Genomic DNA, 21,128 nt, shown 5'->3' on the forward strand with positions numbered 1-21,128 from the left:
TAAAACAACAAAGTTCACAGCTTGAAAAAAAAACTATTTTTGGTCATGGATTCTGCCACGATTGGAACTCTGGTGTTTGAGGCCCAATACAAATCTTAATTTTTAGATATGCTAAACAGCCCATGTAAATAAAATTCCCCCAAAATGTCTTCAGCTCTTCAGGAGTGGTAGTTAGTGTTGCTCCAGAGAAACAGAACAAAACCGAGGAAATAACTACAAATGTCCACTACGGAGGAAATATTTTTAAAACACTTAAATTATATGATAAAATACTGTTAAAATCCATCCATCCATCAATTTTCCGAGCCGCTTCTCCTCACTAGGGTCGCGTGCGTGCTGGAGCCTATCCCAGCTGTCATCGGGCAGGAGGCGGGGTACACCCTGAACTGGTTGCCAGCCAATCGCAGGGCACATAGGAACAACCAACCATTCACACTCACATTCACACCTACGGGCAATTTAGAGTCGTCAATTAACCTACCATGCATGTTTTGGGGATGTGGGAGGAAACTGCCATGCCCGGAGAAAACCCACGCAGGCACGGGGAGAACATGCAAACTCCACACAGGCGGGGCCAGGGATTGAACCCAGGTCCACAGAACTGTGAGGCTGACGCTCTAACCAGTCGGCCACCGTGCCGCAAAATACTGTTAAAATAATCCTGACAATGTTTAATGTATTTTTAAGGTACATTTACAACATGCCAACAATTCAAGCAAAACTCTGTTTAATAAAAAGTATTTATGCACTTACGTTTATCTCTTACCATAAAATGCACTTGCACTGATGGACACCATTTTGTGTAGGTACCAAAGTCCCACCGCTTCACATTTGGTATCATTGAAAAGCTCTAAATATTCCCTGTTAATGGCAAAATTAGTTAAATCAGTAATATGCGGCCGGTGGGAGACATTAAAGTTTACAAACGTCCACTACAGAGGAGCTTCCCGTAATATGACGTCATCGCCACGCGTCATATAATTTACGCGCCCGAACGTCAGTTTACGTCCCCCTTATTCGTAACAATTTTGTAACGCAATAAAGGTTTCTTTTTCTTTTTTTTTTTTTAAGTATTTTTGTTTCCCGTTGCGCACAGCCTCCGCCTCGTTGCGTCTCCTGTCCCGCGTGTGATCCTCCGAGGGGGCGGGCAGACGTCCCACAGTCCCGAGGAAGAGTTGAGACTTGAGAGAGTCGAGCCGAGCCGAGCCGAGCCTCCACGCGGAGGACACTTTGTGGCCCCCATGCTCGTCTTGTGGCATCCGTTCGACGACGAGGAAGAGGAAGAAGAGGAGGGAGGCGGCGATGTTCAGGCGACCCACCGAGGAGAAGTTCGGACGTGTGCCGCTTAGCTTCCTCGAGTAGACTTCGGAGCAACTGTTTTTTTTTGTTTTTGTTTTTTTTATTATTACTGGGGGGGGGGCGTAAAACCTTCCGACGAGGTGGGTCGACGCGGATGTAGACGCCGCGAGCTGCTGCTGCTACTACTGCTGCGTCTTCCTCGCCAAGAACCGCGTGGAAGGCGGCGGGCATGCAGGTGAAGAGTCCCCGGGAGTCGCACCAGGGCGGTGGGGACAACATGCTGGAAGTGGACGAGACCCGCAAGAAGTCCTCGTGCTTCTCAAATATCAAGATATTCCTCATTTCGGAATGTGCCCTCATGTTGGCTCAGGGCACCGTGGGAGCATACCTGGTGAGTGGGGCGGGTGACGGGTACCTGGGCTCCCACTGCACGGCTGGTGGATGGGGAACTTGCACTGTAAAACATAAGGGAGCATGGGGAACTTCTACAGTAAAATAGGGACTATGTGGAACTTAGACTGTAAAATAGGGAGTATGAGGAACTTATACCGTGAGAAAGGGGAACTTAACACTATAAAATTGGGAGCATGTGGAACTGAGCATAGGGAGCTTTCACTGTGTAAAAAGAGCATTAGGAACTAAAAAGTGATGTTTTTATTTTTTGTTTAATTGACACCCCCCCCCCCCCCCCCCCCCCCCTCTCCACCAGGGCCAATACCGATAATTAGTAGTAAAGGAAGCCGATGACCAATATGTGGAGCCAATATTCATTTGCTGTAAAAGGGAAAAATATTGGTGTAAAGATTTTGAGTAATATAAACTCCAACCCTTAACTTTGTTTAAATGCCTTCAAGGATATATTTGTAACATTTAAAAATTAGTTTTTCATCTACAATAGATATTTGTTTCAAAATTCTTAACACAAAGTATAGTTTTGAAATATTAGACAGAATTTTGTATTCTTTTTTGCACAGTCATAACTCGTTTGTTCCATATGGAGTATAAAAGTAACAAACATGACAGTTCTTTGTAAACATTGAAAAAGTAAAGTGCATGTAAAATTAATATATCTTTGCTCTTGAAAATTGTGATAAAACTTAAAAATTATGCCTGGCACATCTTACAAAAGACCTTACTTTTGTTTATTTCCTATGTTCCGGATTTACATGGAAATCCAAACTGACCCTAAACGTCAAATTTAAAAGTTGAACGCGCCGGTTTCACTCCACTGCTGCTTTTTTTGGTCACCATTTTGTTGTTTTTTGGTCCAGTACAACCTCCACCCATATAACGCCATCACTGGCCAAGCGCCAACCCCCTCCACCACTGAATCGATACTGAATTGGAGTATATACGCTGTAGAATAGGGACCACTGGGAACGTACGCTGTATCCAATATGGAGCATGGGAAACTTGCACTTTATAAAATAGGGACTGCATAAAATGGAAAGCATGGCGAACTTTCACCATATAACATAGAATATACACTAATACAAATAAGGCTAATTATTGGGCTCCTGTTTTCAAGGCCAAAAAGCTCTAAAAATCAAGTGTGACTATGTTTTTGAGTGTCAAGCTTGTGTCCATCCAAAGGTGGAATAATGTCCCTTCTTCCTGAGCGTTCCATCCTTTCTGTGGAAATCATTACCAAAAAAAAATGTTGGCTACCTCCTTTAATGAAAGAGCCAAACCAATCAATGACCTTAAAGCGTTTACATCTCAAGATTAACAGTCTTTTTTAGGATGGCAGCGCTTTATTGATGTTCGCAGAGATGTTTTTCAAGGTTAACTCTTGCAGCGTACAGTATTATTCTTCCTCTACAAATTTGATTAAAACACACAAAGTCGCGGCGACCTTGAACATCGATTCTCTCTTGTTGGACTTGCTTTACAACCTCAGGCGGTGAAGTTGTCGTTCCAGCATTAGCAATGTTTATTCTCGGAGAGGCTGTTTCCTCAGCTCGCTTGAAATAAATAGACTAAACACTTTAACTGTATGTTCATGCTTACAGTGGAGCCTCCGGTGTCCCATTTGAATACTCGCAGGAAAAAGCTGTGGTTCCTTAAAAAAGTACATACAATGGCTTGTCAATGCAGAAAAAGGGTGTAGTGGGCACAAATGTGACCCATAGGGATCATTTGGGGACTCAAATGGTTGGTTGGTATAGGTATGGCCACACAAAAAAAAGGACATTTTGAGGTTACTTTAAAATAATCTACTGTTTGGGATGCACCTATACTGATATCAGTGTACGTGTACTGGAAAAAATACTCCGATACTAAGACACCGATTCCATGTCACCAGCTTGTCAACACTTTTGGCCAACTGCAAATTAAATTATCAATCTTGTTTTTCCTTTTACCCTTTATTTTGTCGTTAACACAGAGGTAACATGGCACCCGTATTCCCACTTGTGTATCCACCAGACTATGTTCTTCTTTCTCTTTTTTCTTGTGCATCGCTTATCGATTTGACCTTTTTACATAGTGCCCCTAGTGGTCAGAGTGAGACACCACATAACTGAAATGCTTTGTGTTACACGTTACATTTAAGTGAAATGTGTGGTTAAAATGTCAGTAATGGCAAGGTGGTACTCTAAAAATTCTTAGTTGAGTGAAACGTAGTCCATTTTCTAAACATTTTTTTTTATATTGCTAAACAATATTTGATTAAAATAATTAAAAAGAAGCATCTTAGTACTGGTACTCTGTGGTATCGGTGCATCCCTACTCAAAAAGTACTGGTTTTGTACACATATCATTTAGGAGTATACCTTTGCCTTTTGCCCCCGGAAAAGGATAATTTACTTGGAGCTTAAGTCCCTAAAATACAGTTAAATGGGTACGATGACTTGTCACTGGTGTGATAGTCTTTATGATTTAATTTTGTACCCTTAACAGTTTGCGGCGCACCCTTGGCTCTGGAAATGGTACCAAGTCTTTTGAGAGTCCAAAAATGAGCCCTATCGGTTACATTAGTGCCATTTTTATTTTTTTATTTTTTATAATTGTCAAATAGTGTCATTAAAGACCATGCTAAGGAGGTTTGTTTGCTTTTATGATGGTTCTCTCAAAGGCAATGCTTGACGTTTGTACATAATTGGTCCTGGATATTGTACAGTCTGATAATTCATCATAGAGTACACTTTACTTCAAGGGACGGAAGTAGTCTCCTGTACTCCAAATTCTTAATATCCTGAATCAAAACACTGACAAGCAAACTCAATAAAGCAATAAACCTTCACAATGCTTTTCGAGTGGCTTCAGTTTGGACACCTGTTCAAACACAGCAGTAATTGTCAAAACAACAATTACTCGGACAAACACCTGACCGTCTTTGGCTTATGACGTTTGTGGCCAACACGCAGAGAGTTTCTGGATGATCAAGTGTGATCTATAAGAGTCCCTAATTGGATGATAAGATCTAAAAGCGCTTGCTGTCAGCACACCGACAAACCTAGCTATCATGGCGCCCTTTTTTGTGTGAGCTGATAATTAGCCCGAGGCAATTAATCAACACGGCGGGCGGCGGCAAAATGTGCAGTCAAATGTCGCAGGACTGCAATTAGCAGTACCTACGTTCCTTCACTTTATTCTGAGCTTTTTTTACCAAGACAGCTAAAATTAGCCCTAACACTTAACATTTGATCACTAAAGCAACCCCTTTAAAGAGTATAGCCTATATAACATTGGTGATGGTAAAGTCTTCCTGGTGACACTTTCACACCGCTAACACAGGAACAGCATTCGCACCATTGCCTTGTGTTAAAAACATGTATTCAAACACAAAAGTATTCATAGCCGACATTTTAGTAATTCATTTCTGAATTAAGTCAAATTGTAATAAATAAATCAGCGGAATTAATTACCGACTTGAATGGCTAAATGTATCACCCAGGTATATTTATCATTAACACTCGCAGCTGTCAAGAGTTGATACATAATTCAGGATGCCCTTTGAACATGTTAATTTTTACAAAACCAAAGTGACAGCCAGTTTAACGAATATAGAAATCTGCACTTTATTTATAGTAATCCCCCTTCATCGGTTCCAGACAACCCCCGCGCAATAAGTGCAAGCCGCCATTCCCTATTAATGTACACCCTTGGCATGTTTTTGTTTTTTATGGCACTTAAAGCTTTTTTTTAAGGTCATTAAACATACTTTTAAAACAATACAAGCAACTATATATACACCTATATTGAGAGAGCGCAAGAGCAATGGCTAACACAAAAATATTGTACGAACAGTATAAAAAAAAGTAGTGTAACACGTGTAGTAACACTCTGTTGTTGGGTTAGGGTTAACCCTAGCCCTGTTGTTGTGCCCTCCTTAACTAACATTTCAAGCACAACCTCTTTAGTCTCAAAGCTGCCAGCCGACTTGTCGGAGCCAAGATGCAGAAAAACTTTCCTTTGACAGGACTCGTTCTTCTCTGTGAGGCAATGGGATGTCCCACGACTGGGCGAGGTTTATTTTGCTGCCAGGCAACATGTTAAACACTTCCCCTGCATTTTGAGCAACGAGGTTGACGAAATGTAGCTGCGGTCTCTCCCTAATAGGCAGTCTGCTCCTTTTTTTTTTTTCACCCCCTGATGTAATTTATGTTGGGTTCAAACCCCTTGGAAGGCTGTCTGGTCAACGTCAGAGTGGAAGTGCACAAGCATGTTGAACTCGTGCAGAGTGTTCACAGCGCGCTGTTCAGCTCTCAGTTATGTCTCCTGCTCAGGCCATCCTTCATGGGATGATATCTGATTGGACAGGATGATTACTTCCTCACAGCCTTGCACCAAAGCTGTCGTGTCAACAGGTTGCCCTCAGCCCTGGCACAGTTTCGAAGAACAGGATGAGACGTCGCCGTCGTCAGATCCCAGGCGAGGCAGAGACAGCCGGCCACGCGTTAATGCGGCCCTTATCCGGTCGGTGCAAGAAAGAGCTGCTCCGGGGGAAGAGACGACGTAGCTCGTTCCGAAGTTTTCCGTCAAGTCTCTTGGCCCGAGGACACTCGGCATGCAGCACTCCCACCGATCAGGCTCGCCGTACTGTAATGATTTGTGAAGGGGGCGCCATAGTTGTGTCACAGCAGCTGCGAGAACAACCTGCTGTCGATTCTGCTTTTGCAGAGGACAACTTCTTTGAAAAATATGACACTTCCATCTTTTCCCCTTTGTACATGAAAACATCACCAACAACACTAAATGTAAAAAGAAAAAAAACTCTTTTCATTTCTACTTTCATTCAGATGTGAACTTTGCTTTAAGTCACTGAAATCTGAAAGTATTTCTTCACATGACCCTACTTCATTTTGAATATTCAAGAGTGACTCCAGGCACGCCTTGTGTTTAGCACGTCTGTCTCACAGTTTGGAGGTTTGTGGTTCGACGCTCGGCTGGATCCTTCCTGTGTGACATTTTTTTTGTCTGTAAGCTGTGCGATTGTCCAGTCTAGGGTGTGCCTTTTGTACAAAGTCAGCTGGCATAGGCTCAAGCTCACCCACTACATAGCTCCTGTTTTTCTCCATCGCAACTTTCTCCAGAAATGACTTTTTACCAGTTTCTGATTGGCTGAAACGGTGATATGGTTAGGAATTGTAGCACCACCTGTGGCCTTGGGATATCCGATACTACGGCAATGATCCCACTTAACCAGACTCGTGTATGTATACATTTCGGCCAGTGTCACTGTTGGAATTTTACTGAAAGGATTGTCTGTACAGTTATTAAAGGGTTTATGATGGCAACAGCTGACCAATTTTATTTTAAATATTTCATATTGAAAACTTGTTTTGAAAATCAAACAATTCGGAGGTCATCCAGGATCATGGAACTGATTTTATTCTACTTAAGGTGCCAGTGTGTACTTTTAACATGAAAGGCCTCTGAAAGGGAATTAAACTAAATTCCAAGCTAATTTAATCAATTCATTTGGTTTGCAGTCATCCACGTGGAGTGCCCAACCCAAATTGATTCTGGTTGAGAGGTGAGAGTCCACCTGAGACTGATCAGCAGTCATCCAAAATAACCATGCGCATCGCATCAGGAGAATTGAACGCACAGTGGAAAAATGTTCCAACTCTAAAACCACAAGTTGATATTTATTCTCATAGCTGCAGACAGTTTGAAGGGAGCAACTGGGAAACCATTTGGGACTGATTTGAAAACAGCCTGAGAAACGTTTTGTTGCGTCACAGTGGTTTACAACTGAAAACAACCTACTTTCACAAAAACTGATCACAAGGCATGGAATTTGATTATTTGATCATGTGATTGGCACCTTCTGTGGGAGGTTAGTGGACTCGTTCTGTCGCGTGTAGAGGACAGCTGGGAGAAGAGAAAATGTTACGATGAGCTGTTCCTCGTTTACGGTCGTTGAAATTCAAGTATGACTGGCCAGCTAATGGGAAACAGGCCTGTCGGCAACAATGCACCACAGTGGAACAACTGATCTGCTTGTTATTTAATAATTTTCCAATGGAAAGGCAGCGCGATGGATGAAAACATGGTACTGTTTATGTTTTGAATTGTATGGTGAGAATCCAACTCTTGTTTTTGTATTTGTCTGCCACGTCTGATTTTATTCCCGACTTACCCATGTGCCGTCGTTTGCAGGTGAGTGTGCTGACTACCCTAGAGCGGCGCTTCAACTTGCAAAGCGCCGACGTCGGCGTGATCGCCAGCAGCTTTGAGATCGGCAACCTGGCCCTGATCCTGTTTGTCAGCTACTTTGGGGCCAAGGCGCATCGGCCCCGCCTGATCGGCTGCGGGGGCATCATCATGGCTCTCGGCGCCCTCCTCTCCGCTCTCCCCGAGTTTTTGACTAACCAGTACGAGATAGGGGACACGTGGAGGACTGACGTGGGGCGGGACGTGTGCTCCAACGCCAGCAGCAGGGAGGTCCAGTTGGCAGAGGACACTGTGTGCGCCAACAAGACCAACACCAACATGATGTACCTGCTGCTAATCGGAGCTCAGGTCCTACTGGGCATCGGCGCAACGCCTGTGCAGCCCCTGGGTGTGTCTTACATTGACGATCATGTTAAGAAGAAAGACTCGTCTCTCTACATAGGTGAGAAATAAAACGCTGACACACCACAAACGGCTAAAGCAGGATTCACACTAGTGTTGTCACCATACTGAAATTTTGAATTTAAAACATCAGGAAAAGCAGTGGAATCATAGATGACAAAATATGGAATCTTAAATTCTTAGTATGTTTAGTAATTCAAAGTAATATTGGGTAGTGGAGGGTATTAAATGAAAATGTATGTATAATCATTTAATTTTATGCCCTGTTATAGCTTCATAGCTTGGGGCTTAGCTTGCTAGGTTTATAATTACTGTTAACATTGATGCTTATTTGCATCAGCCCATCGATGGCATTTTCCATTATAGATTAGCATTAAGATAGTAGAATTTCATTTGACGCAATGTGGTTTAGTTGAACATTTTGGTGCTCAACTATACTTTACAATGTTTAGTCTTTGTTTTGTCAGATTCATACAGTAAATTACATCTGGAAATTGTAGCGAATTGTGGATTGGGATTTTTGTCTTTCCATCCTGTTGTTGTGTTGGGCCCGTGAGGCTGAATAAAGTACGCTGTAGCCTACCACAGCGTGCTTGTCCGGCTTTCGTTCTTCACACATACAATTACGGTAGCTTACATATTTTACAGGAGTGACTAATAAACACCTTGGAGCAAGAGCTTCTTTTTGGGAGAAATTTTTGCCATCATCTTAACTGCACAGAGGTGCTGGTATTATAAAGTGTGATGTCGCTTCATTTTTGACCGTGAGGTATTGCAGTTCTTTTGTAGTACCGGTATACCGCGCAACCCCGCATTGACGAATTTTATTTATCCCGTCAGCAAAGGCCCAATTCTCAGCTGTCTCTTAAAGATTATCCTGATCAATTTATCCTGTGGTGTGTTGAGGGTTTTTTCCTCCTTGATCTGCTCATACTACTGCTTTTACGCTCTTTAATTCCCAAAAGCCTCTCTTTAATCTCATAAAGAACCGAAGTCCACCCACCTATGCACATGTTGGCCCGTTGCCGTCAGGTGCAATGTTTGCATAGTTTAAGCAAACACTGTATTGACATGCTCCCCGGTTGCCTGACATCCAAGCGCGGGCCTGTCTGCGTGATTGCCAAGTGAGCGCAATTTTAATCTTCCTAACGACGGTTTGAGCGGCGGCGCAGGCCAGATGCAGGTTCAACGTCTTTTGCTTCGCTCAAGCCCTTCTCAAAGGCGAGACGCTGCTGATGCGGCTCTTCAAAACAGCGTTCCAAGTGCTTGCAGTGCACATTTCCTAATGCTCAATGGCCGGTTAGGGATGCTGCTATGATGTTTATCTTCGTTGGTACCGTATATAAAAGGTAGCTTAAACCCATAAACTGGTGTGTCGTTACTGATCTTTTGCAAGAGGAACTACGTACATACTGGTTATTTTCTTTTATAGCATTGATTCCACTTTTAAGTGCTGAGTGTTCAAATCCTGCCATGGATCAATGGAAATAGGCACTGGTTATTGTTGGAGAATTGCTTGCTTGGATGCCTTTACAGAATTGTGTCTTCCCACTTGTGTATGAAACTTTCTACTATTTGGTACAAAACAGCCAGGTTTCAAGAATAAGGTCAGCAGTTACTTTCTAGCGGTTTGATTGATTAGATTTTTCTGAGTGTAGAACTCCAGGGCATCAAACTTGACTCCTGGGTCTAATACTGGGATTCTTTTACACTATGTGACAAATACCTAAGCCTGTAAAGATACAGTATTGAAACTGAAAATTGCGATACTGTAGACACAAGCCCGTCGCCTTTGAAATGGCGGAACTGCAACATGGCCCTCCCAACTCCCAGAGTTTGTGCCTCCAATCCAGATACAGCCATGAATTCACAGTGTAAAAACACTTATTAGAATAGTAGTTATTATTTTAAGATAACACATAAATCTTCCGTAACAAATAATCAAAGGTCACTGTTTCCCTAATGTTCCCCAGATGAGATGCAATAAACACTCTTTCTAATAAATTACTGTAATATTAGATGATTTAACTTGAAGGTCATCAGTCATAGTGTAAGTACAAGCTCCGCGGATCAAATCCATGTTGGACAGGCCTTTAATTTGACACATCAACCTTGCACAGATTATAAGAGATGCATCGGCACTGCTGTGTGTTATCGCTTTGCAGCAGAGACAACAAGAGCCTGAATGGAGGCTGCATTCAGGCCAGCACACACCCTTTCTGATAGCAGCAAGCGTGCTGTGTGGCCACCTTTTGTCGCCCCAATACAGATGTGGCCTCCCAACAAAGGCAACAGTGTGCTGTGTAATCTCAAGGCCAAAGATGATGTCTTCAATTAGCATTTGTCGTGTTTGTTTGTCCTGAACGTCAGCCTGTTTTACGAAAAGCACCTCATGCTTTGTTTGGGTGTAGAAAGGGGGGCATTTAGAATTGCCAAGAAAGCCTTGACATTGTGGCACCGGGGCTGTGTTTTTGTCTGCACTTTACAGCAAAGAAGTGGACTGGGAGTGGTTGGATTTTGGCAGGCGTTCGGTCCTATCCTTTGATAAGCTGCTGGCTTTGGAGGGAAAAACAAGCGGTGAGCAGCGGGGAACAATGTGGTATTGAGTCGCGCTCAGCTGATCGTCCTAATCCCTCCGCTGCAGGCATGTCATGTGGCCCCACAGCTGCATGAATGGACGAGCTTGTTTGAAATTCTGCAAGATTTGCGTTCACGTCCCGACTATTAATTTGCATTATCCATCCGTTTACGTGTGCGGCGTCATGTAGCTGGAGCTCTCACAGACTATTTGCTTGTTTCCTGTAATTTTGCATATGTCCTGCAGATTCGGATTTCATCGTAACCCGAGCGATGGTGTGAACCATGTTGAAATATTTTTTAAAAAGGGAAAAAAAACTTGACATACACTGTAAATCTAGCTTTGTTGGTGGATTTTTCAAACAATACAAGTTAATCCACGCATCATCTGAGTCTCGTTACATCCCAGCAGAGCATTTAAAGAGGATTTTAGGAGTGTTTTGAAAAAAACTGGGGAGAAATTAGAGGAAGAAGCTCTTTGCATATGAGGGTCATGAATGTAACTTTACTCATGCATCGCAGACAAATGCGCCAGACAAGACTTTGTGTAAAGAGCGTGTCTGCATGTCATCTCCATAGACATTACGGTACCGAGCCAAACAGCACGCAGAGAAGTTGGTTGACTTTTTAGAATCGAGTATTCTCCCGATTACCCCATCGATTAATCAATAATTGATTTTTCATTATTAAAAACAATAAATGTGCATATGAGGTGCAACTATTATCTTTGTTTCACTTGGGGTCTTCCTATTCATGTTCTACTGTAGTAATCTGTGACTTCGAGTGTGTATGTCATGAAGGGCAGGGCCTGGCCTTGTGAGTGGGGTGGGTGTCGTCGAATGAGAGTGTAGAGTTGGCTGGCTGTTTTCTATGTTCGATAAAGTGTCTTCTTCTTCTTAAAGTGTCTATGCTTGACCACGTGCGGGGGCATTACAATACGTTACATTACTAGCGATGGCAGGCTATATTAAAATAGCTAACATTCAGACTTTACGCCGATCTGATCGGTGTGATCGGTATTGGCGTGATCGGTATCGGCCTATAATTTGCATTTTATGCTGATCGGCTTCCATGTCATAATTCGCCGATCGGATCAATTATGTCATTGCACAAGACATTTAATTAACTCCGCGTCGCCGTTGCGTATGAATCAAAAAGCTAGTTTATTTTTAGCCTTGTCACGTGTCTTGTGGCGCAGTACTGTAACTATCTGATGGCCAATAAAGTTAATTTTAATCTTGTCGGTTAAAAAACACGTCATTGGTGTGGGACTATTTTGCGGTGTCTTAGACAAACAACATGTAAGTTATTTGCAGTCTGTGCACAACGGAAGTACATTGTGGGAAACGTCATCTAAATGCTTCAACACAAATTTTATCGGGCACCTGAAGAATGTACATGAGGAGAGGAGCATGCCGTGTTCAAGCAACGCACCGTGGGGGAAAAAAAAGGAATTGCCAAACGGACGCAAACTCTGGACAACACCCGCCGATATAGCCGGCCAGGACAGTTAGAAAGTTAGAGTAAGCATTTAATTGACAGTATTTATTAAAGTAATTTAATTGTAATAAAGTAATTTAATTACAGTAAGTTAGCACCCATTATTTCTGTCGTCGTAATGTTGATCTGACCTAAACTTATGTCAGTGGCCAATCCTTGAATATCCCCTAGAGGTCATTGATGTTTTAACTTTTGTCTAAAATGCTAGAGAATAATTTTGAGCTGGGATGGGCTCCAGCACGCCCGCGACCCTAGTGAGGATAAGCGGTACAGAAAATGGATGGATACATTATACAGTACACAAGTATATACAATAAATGAGTAAGTCATAAAGTACACAAGTATATACAATAAATGAACAAGTCATGTAAATGGACAGATTGCTCCATCTTGTGATCGGTTATCGTTTTTTTAAACTTGCTGATTGGTGATCGGCCCCAAAAATCCTGATCGTGTAAAGCCTACTAACATTGATACGTTACCGTGTGTTGGCAATCTGAGATGTGCTGTTGTGGTACACATTGCACTTTATCTTCCTTGTTAACGGTGAAATGATCCCAAATTCATGGAGCGGTGCATGCAACTGCAGTCACACTAGTCCGTGTGGGTAAAATTATCCCTGCGAAGCTTTGAGGCAGAGATTTTGCTAGACTTTTTTGTAATGAAATTATTTGAGTTATTCGATTAATCGTTGTTTGTTCATTACGCATTGTCAAATGATCAGGATGAATATTTTGATTAACAGTGGTTAAAGTAAATTAGGCATGTTATATAAAACTTTGCTTGTAGAGTTATGAATGTTTTATCAGAAGCAGAATCATCTTTATTTTGCCAAGTATGTCCGAAAAACAGAGAAACACAATTTGTCTGCAGTAGTTGGAGTCACTCTAGTACGACAACAGAGTCAATTGACAGAATACTTTTGAGACATGAAGACATTGAAAAAAACACTGAGCAATAAAAGGCTGCTAGTAATCTTGAACAGATTACTTTCATATTGATTTTACTTTGGGGGGGGGGGGCAACAGACTAGATTGTGTTGGTCTTTGGAGGTTCCACTGGATTTCTGGTACCAAAGGTTTTCTTGCTGCTTTTCTAGAAGCTCATTGTCACCAAGTAATGTGTTGCAGCTAAAATTAGAGACTGGGACTAAATGGGGATGTGACAATTGAAAGACTTAGACAAAGACACGCCCTGCCTTGTTGGGGTATGGCTGTGTACAGTGGGAGAAGAGGCCTCAAGACGAGCCATAATTGCTGCATAGAGCAGGAATGCCAACCAGCTTGCCCGTGTGCTGGATCAGAGTGGGCTGGGTCGTGCCTGCATACCACACAGGCTTGTGAAAAACAAGTCCTCCGGAGGCTTCCACCGCCTGCTTCCACAGTGTGCACTCCAGCCAAAAGCGCTGTTTAAACAACAGTAAAACAAGCTCCAGCAAAGTCTGCTCAGCCTTTCGAGACGTCTGGCTGTTGCAGTTCAAGCTCCTTGTAGAACTACCTCAATGTTTTCAAGGAATTCCTTTTCACGTCTTTTAGGGGTTGTTTTGCTTTCTTTTTCCTCAAATCTTGATGTCTGCTCTCGTCGTCTCTGGCTGAAGGGAATAAATGTGATTGGACAGACTGCGTCAACAGGAGCTCCATTCCCACTGTTCTATGACCTTTCAATGTCCACTGCTAATTTTGGCTCGTCCCACAGGACCCCCTGCCTGCATAAATATACTGTACAGGACACACTGCAAGTCGTTTTATAGCGACCATGTGACGTCAGCCTGCTCTGAAGCTTTTAAACAGCTCGGTGAATGTTCATTAAACTGTAATGTACAGTATGAAGAGCCTTATGGTATCGCACATTAAAGGGCTGATGCAATGATTAATTGATGAGACATATCAGCAACATTTCTTTTAATGTCAAAACTGTGAACCCTTGGACACACTTGTTGCTTTAAATGATAAGAAATTCATGGTCATTGCACAATCGCCATAGATTATATGTAATTTCAGGAAAAACTTTTCATATTTATTCATAGCACATACGGAGTAGGCTGTTTTTTGTTAGTGTTTTTCCCTTTTTGCTATTGTTTATATAATGAAATTTGATGCAAATTTTTTTGTTTTTACAGATCTTTATATCGTCATAAATAACTATTGCAATCCTAAAAAATATTGATAATTTTAATGCCAGTATTGGGAAGAAACTACTGGAAGTACAAATACTTTGTTACTGTACTTACAGTGGGTACGGAAAGTATTCAGACCCCCTTAAATTTTTCACTCTTTGTTATATTGCAGCCATTGGCTAAAATCGTTTAAGTTCATTTTTCATTCATTTTCAGCCATAAGTATTCAGACCATTTCCTGTGACACTCATATTTAACACGGGTGCTGTCCATTTCTTCTGATCATCCTTGAGATGGTTCTAAACCTTCATTGGAGTCCAGCTGTGTTTGATTGGATTTGATTAGGAAAGCCACACACCTGTCTATATAAAAAAAGGCACAGTGGACTCCATAATTCTGAAATGGAAGACGTTTGAGACTATCAGAACCCTTCCTAGAGCTGGCCGTCCGGCCAAACCAAGCAAACGGGGGAGTTGTTCTGAAGGAGTGGCTTCAGAACAACTCCGTGACTGTTCTTGAATGACCCAGCCAGAGCCCTGACTTAAACCCAAATCCAGGTGTGAAAAACTTGTTGCATCATTTCCAAAAAGACTCATGGCTGTATTAGCTCAAAAGGGTGCTTCTACTAAATACTGAGCAAATGGTCTGAATACTTATGGCTGTGAGAGATTTCAGTTTTTCTGTCAATATGGGGTGCTCTGTGTACATTAATAAGGTGGGAAAAAGAACTTAAATGATCTTAGCAAATGGTTGCAATATAACGGAGTGAAAAATGTAAGGGGGTCTGAATACTTTCTGTACCAACTGTAAGTAGATTCTTTTGGGTAACTGCTTTGCTATTTATTTTGCTGACATTTTACTTTTACTCCCTACATATGAAAACAGCTATCTGTTCTATCTACTGCTCACTTTGTTAAAATGGGAATTTAAATGATGACACAACATTAAAAAAAAAAAAAAAAAAAATGCATTTTTTTCGTTAGCCCATTTACAATGTAACAAAGTTATGGAAGCACAGTGTTTTGATAGCATGACGGTGGTTCCAACACCAGCTAGCTCTTGATTAATAAACAACAACATGGTACATGTAAATTTAGTTTAGTTTTTTTTTTTTTTTCCTGCCAATGACTGAACATTTCTTCAAAGCTACAAATGAAAGCATTTAATGATGATACATTTCACAATTTCCACTCAGGATAAATTTAGCCCTGGGCGTTTTTAGGAGGACTAGGTGGCGGTAGTCACATTGACAAAAGGTTCTCGAGAGACACTTCATCATTCCTGCCGAAATGCTCCAACTCCAAACAGTCACTGCAGTAGGGCGTTTGTATAAGCTACTTAAACTCGGCGCATGTTAATGTCATCTTGAAGGATTACATCCTAAATGGGTTTTTCCGGGCCTTGCCATAAGCTGCGTGCGGAGTTTGCCTAGCAACACCCGTTGGTTTTTACCTCAAGAGGAACGGTGTTGCAGTGAAGAGTAAGAAGACTTTAATGCACATGACACTCGATGGTCCATTTCTACGGTGGTGAACATGCTCTTATCCAGCTGGTCAACAACATGCTGCTGTGGCCTGCAGGCTAATTAGTGATGATCACATCAAGTAAAAGGAGTCACACGGGAACTGAGCCCACTCAGCTTAGCACGCCGCACACTCGCAGGGCGGGCTCATTTTGGAAGTGATCTGAGGGTTGTTTACGTCTGGATATGGAGTGGATGAGTCAGTAGAGTTGGGCTAAACTTATCACGTTTAAACCCAGATGCACTCAAAAGATGACGTCATCACTCGCAGACCTCTGCTGTTTCGCAGCTCCATGGGAACATGGCATCAGGGCACCCACGAGTACACCCCGCCCAGTTAGTCTGCTGTGTTGTAAGGATACCAAAACTATTATCTGCATAAGGTACCTCAGTACTGATAGTGAAACTGTTCGCTATCTGCCGAACTGCGCAGGAATACAGATACTGAAAAAATGTGGGTTTGTGTTATATTTCATGGTGGGTTATGGCAGTAGTTTTACAGTGGCACCGTAAATTTGGCAGAAACCAGAGCTCCAGGAAGCCTCGCGCTGCGTGGTGAAAAGTATTTGGGCTAAAGCGTGCTCGTGGCACCTTTCTCCTTCATCAGTAAACCTCGGCCACCATGCAGCTTTCTCAAGGCAATCTAGGTCAGGCTCCGACACTGCTGATTAAAACAGGATTTTTGTCATCCATTGGGGAGGGGGAGGAGCATGCGGATAAGAGGTGGGAGGAGAGAGCTCATAAGCACTGCAGCATCAGCAAGCCATTCCCACACAATTGGACATGTTTTTGTTTGTTTTTTGATTGTTTTACTAATAGCTTGAAATGCTCTGTCCATTCCTCTCCACTTGGAGTCCATTCAAGAGTTTAGAAATTCTAAAGCTGCCACTCAGCTGTGGCCTTACGCAGCCAATTCGACTCCCAGAATTGAAGCAGCCGACCTTGCACATGGACTTTGCTGCGGAAGTGCGCATCCACACGCCGCTTCTTGCTTTACCGCAAATCCCAAGCCCCGTTGATTGAGTGGTGCGTAAGTGGTTGCACCGTGGATTACTCAGGAGCATGTTCAGCACAAGATGCCCATATCTGTGATCAGAATCAGAATCATCTTTATTTGCCAAGTATGTCCAAAACACAAGGAATTTGTCTCCGGTAGTTGGAGCCGCTCTAGTACAACAGACAGTCAATTTACAGAACACTTTGGAGACAGAGACATTGACAAAAAACAATTGTGCAAAAAGATGCAGAGTCCTCTAGCACTTAGAGCAGTTCGAATAACTAATATTGCAATAGACCGGTGCAATGACCATTGTGCAAGGGGCGCTGAGACTTCAAGGAGTGTATGCGGTTTAAAGTGACGAGTAGTGCGATAATCTGGGACAATGTTGGTTGTGCAAATGTTACAGATACTCCTCAATCAGTGTGCAAATGAAGCAGATGCTTCTCTGGCATGAGTGGCCAGTATATGCAAATAGTGCAGCATGGCGAGACAACGACAGTGAGTGCACGAGTAGTACATAATTGGCCCCACAGAAATGTGACAACGAACTCAAGTCAAAAAAAATTGCCATCTTGTTGTAATGGAATTATAGGTTAGGTGTTTAAGAAGTTGATCGCAAGAGGAAAGAAGCTGTTGGAATGTCTACTAGTTCTAGTTTGCATTGATCAGTAGCGCCTACCTGAGGGAAGGAGCTGGAAGAGCTGGTGACCGGGGTGCGGAGGGTCCGAGAGGATTTTGCACGCCCTTGTCTTAGTTCTGGCAGTCCTCAATGGTGGGTAGGGGGGTACCGACAATCCTTTCAGCAGTTTTGATTGTCCGTTGCAGTCGGAGTTTTTCCTTTTTTGTAGCAGCACCAAACCAGACTGTGATGGAAGAACACAGGACTGATTCGACTACCGCTGTGTAGAATTGTCTCAGCAGCTCCGGTGGCAGGCCGTGCTTTCTCAGAAGCCGCAGGAAGTACATCCTGTGCTGGGCCTTTTTGAGGACGGAGTTGATGTTAGTCGTGCAGAGTGCGGTGGAAAATGGTGCAGAGTGCGGTGGAAAATGCACCTAATTTAATGCACTCTGATCAATACGTGGGTGCTTATTTGAATGAACTCAATAGGTCGACGTCTAGTCGCTGATAACGTCAATGATATTATCTCAGGGCAATTTTCCATCACCGACCTTGGGCAGCTCATACTGTATTTATGCAGAATATATACACTGTATTTCTGAACATTAAAATATCGAAGTGGGCTGGGTGAAGAACTCGCACGCTGTCACATGATGTTATTTCCTGACAGACAAAACAAAATCCTCTCACTTGGTGCACTTGACACTGGACGGCCAGGTAACGTTTGCACAAGTTGGTCAAACGGGAAAACATGTTGTTCACCAAAGGACGTTTCTTGGTTCGAATCTGGGTTTTTTCCGAATACTGGCAGTCCCCTCGGTGTCTCCTCAACCCTGACAGTCCTCAGCACTTGCCGAAGAAGCTGTTAGCAGCTGCTCACTGTCCCGAATATCCCGGTGTGTTGGTGATCCTCAGTGGAGCAGCTGCTGCGTCTGCTGCCCTCCACCTACCTCACAGCCACCGAACAATGCGTACAGTGTGTTGCTCTGTCTCGGCCCGCTGAGAAACAGCTCACACAGGATTGCAAACAGACCGTGGAATTTGTCTTTAAAAGTGTCAGTACTTTTACAGTAAACTTGAGCCCCATTGTTCGTGCTTATGAAAAACTAGCAGAAACGTAATTAATTTAGGTCAATTAGTGCTCTCAGGTCTTCCTGACTCGAGGTTAATTGGACTCAAAAGATTATGTTCCTGCAGGTCAACTTAAAGTAGCCGAATGGCATTGGTCTATATGGTTGAGCTGATCATAGCTGGGCTGTAACTCACAAGTGAAGTTTCATTTTGCGACTAGGTTCAACATTTTAAAGATAATTGTAAGGTTCTTTTCCCCCTGAGCTTTCCCTAAATTTCTTTGATCAACTATGAGGAAAAAACAATCAAATGCCATTTGCCAGTTGATGCCAGTTACTTAAGCAGAATAATGTTGTGCCATAACCACATGAAGTTCAGCTGCCCATAGCTCAACAATATTAATAATCAATCAAATAATTGATAATGTACATCCCTATCTGTACAGTACAATATATATACCCCATGCTCCTCACGATCTTCATCATTCAAGTCTTATTTTACCATAAGGATGAAAACATTGAAGTTAGGTGTGTGGGTGTTTGTGTTAATCAGGCTGCTAACTGGCCTCAGTTGACTCAGCATTGTTCCTGTGACGTGGCAAAATGTCATTTTAGAAAAATTTCCTTGTTAGGTGGTGGTGGTAGCGCTCATTTCCATAATGGTCCACTTTAGCTTCACTGCAGCCGTCGCTCACATTGCTTTTGTTTTCTTTATGGCCAAATAATTGGATGCACAGCTGTGCCCATTGCAACATAATCAATCACTCAAGAGTGGGTGTGTTTTGTCTAATTTATTGATTTAGTTTGAATTCATAAGTATGCCTTTTAAATAATCTTCCCTGGTTTTTAATTTTTCCATCCAGCATTTTGCTCCCTTAGCAAGTCCAAAGATTTAATATGATGGCTCCAGTGTCTTATTATATAACGTGAGTATGGAATGTGCATTTTTTTAGATTATAGATATTTTTAGATAGAAGTTTCCACAACAGGTCTTAACTATTTCACCTCTCTCTCTCTCACACATGTATTTCCCTCAGTTTTCTTTTCTTTTACTCATAGTATATGGAATTGTGTTTAACTTAAGTGAATTTTATTTTCATTATCATCCAAAGACTCATGAGATGTGGCAGCTTGGTTGTTGCAGCTTCTGAATTATACAAAAGGACAGAGATCTGTCTGGCACAGCACATTTTCAGGCTGCACTTGTTTTCTGTGTGTTTGTAAAAATGTGTGGGATGTACTGCATATTTTTGGGGTGGGGGGTTGCATTTTTTTGTCAGTTTGAATGAACACACACTTGGATTTTTAAAAAATCTTTGCCAAATAAATAATTCGGAATGGAAAAAAGAAATATTTTTTTCCGCACACAAAGGGCTGGCTTTATAATTGGATTCAGATACAGAAAACATTTGGTCTAAGTGTCCATTTTTGATTTTCTTTCTTTTCTCCATGTCGCTTTCAATGTACATTTCAAGCAACACATCGGACATGGCTGTGTATATTCATGGAACACGAACCAACCTGCATGCACAGATGCCGAAATTGCACAGAAATAACTCTACAAGCATAAACGTCGGATATAAAATACAAATATTAAACGCTAGACTGGAAAAAAGTAATTTTCGGTTGCACGTGATTCAAATGTGGCAAACCTTTCCCCTTTTTTCCTCAAAAATATCAATTAATATATGTTAGTACACATTTTAATCATGTGCAAATTCGGTCAATTCAAAAGACTTTTTTTCCACTTTACATACTGTTTGGTGATCTGACTCCCCCTCTCTCTCTCGAGTTAAAGATGAACCCAAGTCATTTCATGTTTTGTTTCTAAATATGTTTGAAGGTAAGTGCGGAAAATGTGTGCAAAGATAGAACACTTTAGTATACTTAACTGTTGACAACTTAAATATAGGTTAAAGCTCTTTTACACCTAAAATTTTCTTTCTGTATTTTTTTTTGGGGGGGGGGGGGCAGGGATAAAAGTGAGGAGCTGTTAGGGACATATTTCAAGATTCGCTCTCACACTTACTATTTAAATGCTCTCACACACACTACTGAAAGGCTCTCATACACAATACTAAAACGTTTGCACTCAAACACTTGTCAAATACTCTCATAAACACAAGTGACGCGCTCTCATAAACACTACTCAAACGCGTGTGACATCTGCGCACAAGCGCGTTCGGTATGCGCACGTGACCATGTTTGATGTGCATATGAGTGTGATTGACATTCGCGCATGTTCTTGATCCACCTTGTTTCGACGACAAAAGTATTTCGTCTGAACTGTACTTTTGAGGCATTTGCGGTGGCGGAAAATTCTGCATCACTAGTAGTGAGTTCATCAATTGTGGATCAATTGTGGACACACTAACTTTTGTAGCTGATTGCAAATGTTC

General features: G+C 42.2%; 1 protein-coding gene across 1 annotated transcript in view; it reads left to right on the forward strand.

Annotated features, from left to right (window-relative positions):
• The first annotated feature begins 1,127 nt into the window (after positions 1–1,127).
• The window catches only part of slco3a1a (solute carrier organic anion transporter family member 3A1a), a 39,800-nt gene continuing 19,799 nt past the window's right edge, over positions 1,128–21,128 (forward strand). Inside the window, exons 1-2 of the mRNA XM_061773292.1 lie at positions 1,128–1,690; positions 7,909–8,365. Coding sequence (XP_061629276.1) covers positions 1,529–1,690; positions 7,909–8,365 — 619 coding nt within the window. The 5' untranslated portion in view covers positions 1,128–1,528. The remainder of the gene's footprint in view (positions 1,691–7,908; positions 8,366–21,128) is intronic.

Source organism: Phyllopteryx taeniolatus, chromosome 5 (assembly GCF_024500385.1).
Source record: "Phyllopteryx taeniolatus isolate TA_2022b chromosome 5, UOR_Ptae_1.2, whole genome shotgun sequence".
Lineage (NCBI taxonomy): Eukaryota > Metazoa > Chordata > Actinopteri > Syngnathiformes > Syngnathidae > Phyllopteryx > Phyllopteryx taeniolatus.